This window comes from Hypomesus nipponensis, chromosome 24 (assembly GCF_054491055.1).
Source record: "Hypomesus nipponensis isolate SF chromosome 24, ASM5449105v1, whole genome shotgun sequence".
NCBI classification, from domain to species: Eukaryota; Metazoa; Chordata; class Actinopteri; order Osmeriformes; family Osmeridae; genus Hypomesus; species Hypomesus nipponensis.
This window is the reverse complement of record NC_140384.1, coordinates 10680001-10685000: the sequence shown is the minus strand read 5'-3', so window position 1 is coordinate 10685000 and position 5000 is coordinate 10680001. Positions and strand designations below refer to the sequence as shown.

The window sequence follows — 5000 nt, the reverse complement described above, 5'->3', positions numbered from 1 at the left end:
AGAGGGAGGGAGGGAACCATATTTTTCAGAAATAAAACCGCGGCTTGTACCCCAATTTTACAGTTTTCTTGTGATGGTACGGCTTACATTTCGAAGCAGCGTAGAGCCTTGTTTTAGAACTAAAAAAGGCTAATGGCTAATGGCTAGGCCAATGGCTAGTGAAATGTTATATACAGCTAGCAAACCAACGCTAGCAGCTAGCATTGCTAACGACATGGCTAATTCAACTTCGTCAGGCTATCCTCAGGATTTGCAAGCTAGCTAAAGTTTGTTAGTTAAGTGTGTGTGTGTGTGTGTGTGTGTCTGTGTGTGTAGAGCAGAGTGTCTTAGGTGAATGCCCCAGGGGAGAACAAGCAGGTTATCCCTGTGTGTGTTTGTGTGTGTGTGTGTGTGTGTGAGGATATGTTTAACCATGGAGCCCTTCATTAGCATGTTAATACACTAACAGCAGGGTGTAGGTGTCATTAGGATTCATCTCATTAGGCTTGCATGAGATCTCAAGTCAACTACACCCAGAACTCGTCCCAAGTTAGCTCAGAGGCAGAAAGTTGTTCCTCTTCAAAAGACACACTGGAGGATGTGACACTTTTTACAACAACAAACCAAAATGTGTATTCAGACTTGTGGGTTTTGGAATGTTGTTGTGTCGTCAGCAGAAAAGGGAGGCGGCCATCTTGTCACTTACCCCGGTCAGGTGGATGACGCCCTGTGATGTCACGGAACATCCCATGAAACCGACAAACTGCAGCTCTGGACAGTGTTCCGCAAACGCTCGAACTGACCTATCACTGACCTGGAGGAGGAGGGGAAAGGGAGAGAAGAAAGGAAGAAACCAAGGCAGCAGTGAATAATACTGAAACATCAACCAACATCCTTCTGTTCACACACATGGAAAGAGAGAGAGAGAGAGAGAGAGAGAGATCGTTGACTAGTTCTACCGAGGTGACAAAGAAAGAGATTAAAGAACAGGAAAAGGATCCGCACCAAGACTGTTCTGGAGTTCTCTCAAGAAAGCCAACAAAAGAGACACACACACACTCGTCCATAAAAAAGAAAGCATGAAAGAAAGATTAAGAGAGCGGGAGAGAAAGAAAGAGCAGATTAAGCGTAGGAATTCACCTTGTCATGGTTGGAGATCAAATACTGTCCAGATCAAACACACACACACACACACATACCTAGGATGTTCTCCACTCTCCTGCTGAGCACATGCGGTTTAATACAATATGTCATCTCATAATCTGACTGTGCGACCATCTCCATAGAGCCTGACATTATTCCAGATTACACACCTACCACCAGATTACACATCACCTCAGAGCAGGTAAACTGCTCTGTTGTCACATCCCACAGTTCACAAGGTGACCCACGGGACTATCACGACACACACACACACACACACAGAAGAGAGGGAGTAGAGAGGAAAGAAGAGAGGAAGGAGGAGAGGAGAGGAAGGAGGAGAGGAAGAAGGAGAGGAGAGGAGGAGAGGAGAGGAGGGAGGAGAGGAGGAGAGGAGAGAGGAGGCAGCTGGCATCTGAAGGCGTCTGGCTGGAGACCAGAAAGGAGAACATTTTCAGGGTGAGTACCAGCCCCTGACACACACACGACCCTAAATCACAACCGCCTGGAAGCAAACATACCACAACCAGACCACAGCCAAACTGTCCATCACTTTGAGAGAGAGAGAGAGAGAGAGAGAGAGAGAGAGAGAGAGAGAGAGAGTGTGTGTGTGTGTGTGTGTGTGTGAAAGAGAAGCCTAACTCACAGCAGGTGATTGGGAAAAGAAAAGAGAGACCGATTGGATTTTCAAAAACTCTGTGTAGGGTTCCAGACTGCCGGCCAGGCACATGTTCCACCCTGACCAGTAAACCCTGCTGACCTGCTGAAGATGACTTCAAGACAAGATAGACACACAAAGAGAAGGAGGGGAGCATATCCCACATTGTGTGTGTGTGTGTGTGTGTGTGTGGGGGGGGGTATTGGGCTGTCAGGATAAGAGACGTACGACTCTCATCAAGGTTTGTTACTTTCTCATAATGTTTGATTCTCTTTAGGGGGGTCATCAGCTTCTCCTGAAACTGTTCTCTGAGGACGGATGCAGGCTTGATGAGTTCATCACACACACACACTATACAATACCTATGCACACACACTATACAATACCTATGCACACACACTATAATAAACCTCGCTCTCTCTCACACACACACACAGCCTCAGGTGAGGTGTTAGTATTGATCTGACAGGATGATGAGCCAGCAGAAGAGGTTTACTACTGAAGTTACGAGCAGAGAAAAGCAAGCCTGAAGTCTAAACTAGCAGCATCGATGAGCAGAACATTCCAGAACCTCGCTGACACTCCGCAGAGAAGAGGGGGGAGGGGGGAGGGGGGAGGGGGGAGGGGGGAGGGGGGAGGGGGGAGGGGGGAGGGGGACTTGTACTATGTGAACGTCAGCACACACACACAGAGAGAGAGAAAGAGAGAGAGAGGAGGGAGTGAAACAAAGAGGAGAGAGAGAAGAGAGAAAGAGAGAGACCTCCGGAGGAAGGATACACTCGACAAACTCTGGAGACAGGGGAGGAGAGAGGGAGGAGGGGGGAGACAGCGGAGGAGTGAGGGAGGAGTGGGGAAACAGGGGAGGAGAGAGGGAGGAGGGGGAGAGAAAGATAGCGACAGACTTGGTGAATGATACTGTGTGTATGGGTGGCTGCATATCAAACGAAGCTCTCACACACACACACACACACACACTCCAGTCGGTGTGATAGATGACACACGCACACACACACTTTCCAGTCCAATAGTCTAGACAGTCTAACAGACACACACGCATGCACACAATGTCACACACACACATAGACACACATACAGACACACACACAGAGAGATAGCTAGATAAAGCACACATCTGTGTGTGTGTGTGCGTGTTAGAGTGAGTGTGTGTGTGTGTGTTTAGGGGGACGTCTAGACTGAGAAGAGATTTCCCAGTAGTCCTACAGTAGCTATATTCCTCTATTTGATTTGGCAAAAGTGCTGAAAAGGAAATATTAATATCTTCACAGGGGAAGATGAGAGAGGGAGGGGAGGAGAGAGAGGGAGGGGAGGAGAGAGAGGGAGGGGAGGAGAGAGAGGGAGGGGAGGAGAGAGAGGGAGGGGAGGAGAGAGAGGGAGGGGAGGAGAGAGAGGGAGGGGAGGAGAGAGAGGGAGGGGAGGAGAGAGAGGGAGGGGAGGAGAGAGAGGGAGGGGAGGAGAGAGAGGGAGGGGAGGAGAGAGAGGGAGGGGAGGAGAGAGAGGGATGAAAAAGATAGAGAGACATGTCTGAAACATGAGAGTAAAGGAAAGAAGGAGAGATTTATTTGATGTCAAGTTTCTTGTCTAGTGTGTCTATTGTTGTGCCTCTTCTTTCTGTGCGTGTCTTGACAGAAACACACAAATATGAATAAATACAAACCCACACACATTCTAATCCTCACAAACCACCAAAATCACACCACACACACACACACACACACACACACACTCTCTCTCTGACTGATGTGGGCATGACAACGGATAGGTTGTGTTTCATCTCATCAGGATGTTATTAACACAAGGAGCAGATACACGCCTTGTTCATCAATCATCCTAATTAACAAAACTTTATTAGCATGGCCCCTCTGACGACCAGATTGAACTCTAAATAAACACTGATGCCGTAACAAACTCCATCTTCCTCAAGGCAATTCCTCTTTCTTGTTTATCTTATCAGGACAGTGTAGCATCGTGAAATACTTAAGATATATTTACATTAAAGTGTAATAAAAAATATTTAGCTGATACAAAATGAATTGCCATAAAAATACGAAATAAATAAGATATAGTCCCAGGTTAGGCCCAGAAGATATGAAGCAAGCTGTAAACATAATAGTTGCAATTAGCCGCCATGTAGAAACAGAAACACACATACAAACACACACTCACAATCTCATTAAACACACACTCACAGCGAAACGGCAGCCTTACTCACACCTACACACAGACCCTGTCTCACTCTGTCACTGTCAGTAGACCTGATGTCTCCAAGAACAGGGGGAATCTGCATGGACCATCGCCACGGCGATCTGCATGGACCATCGCCATGGTGATTGATCTGGTCACTCCTTGGAGCACTGGGCTAACAAAGCCTTTTATAACACAGTGTGTGTGTGTGTGTATATGCAAGTGTTTGAGTGTGTGTGTTCCTGTGTGGGTGTCTGTGTGTGTGTGTAACCGTGTGTGTGTGTTCCTGTGTGGGTGTCTGTGTGTGTGTGTAACCGTGTGTGTGTCCATAAGCGTGTGTGTGTGTGTTCCTGTGTGGGTGTCTGTGTGTGTGTGTAACCGTGTGTGTGTCCATAAGCGTGTGTGGGTGTCTGTGTGTGTGTGTAACCGTGTGTGTGTCCATAAGCGTGTGTGTGTTCCTGTGTGTGTGTAACCGTGTGTGTGTCCATAAGCGTGTGTGTGTGTTCCTGTGTGTGTGTGTAACCGTGTGTGTGTCCATAAGTGTGTGTGTGTGTTCCTGTGTGTGTGTGTAACCGTGTGTGTGTCCATAAGTGTGTGTGTGTGTGTGTTTGAGGAGGACCTGGTCCAGCTCCCTCAGGATCGATGCTCCACCTCCGCTACCACGGAGGAGGGAGAATCTAACAGCTGCCAAACACACAGACATACCTAGACACACACACCTCAGTTTTACACACCTTTATCTACTTACAACAGGACCTAACCGTAAGTAAAATCATCTTTACAGCCAGAAATATTCATCCGCAACCTCATCCTCATCAGTGTCACCGTAGGCCAGAGAAGCCTGGGGCTCACCTGAGGCTAGCAGCCCCCTCTGCCCTCACCCCCCCTGGGCACAGAGGCTAGGCCTGCCATGATTAGAGCTGGAGGTGGGCCAGGGGGCTGGAGGGATCTTCAATGCTCTGGAGACCACACACACACCACATACAGATGTGGAGGGAGGCTGTGTGTGGAGGAGAGATGG

The 5000-nt window shown here is 48.1% G+C and overlaps 1 protein-coding gene across 1 annotated transcript in view; it reads right to left on the bottom strand.

The window, feature by feature from the left end:
• Nucleotides 1-5000, bottom strand: part of fbxl17 (F-box and leucine-rich repeat protein 17) — a 94158-nt gene that overhangs the window by 60087 nt on the left and 29071 nt on the right. Inside the window, 1 exon segment of the mRNA XM_084690723.1 lies at nt 686-793. Coding sequence (XP_084546849.1) covers nt 686-793 — 108 coding nt within the window.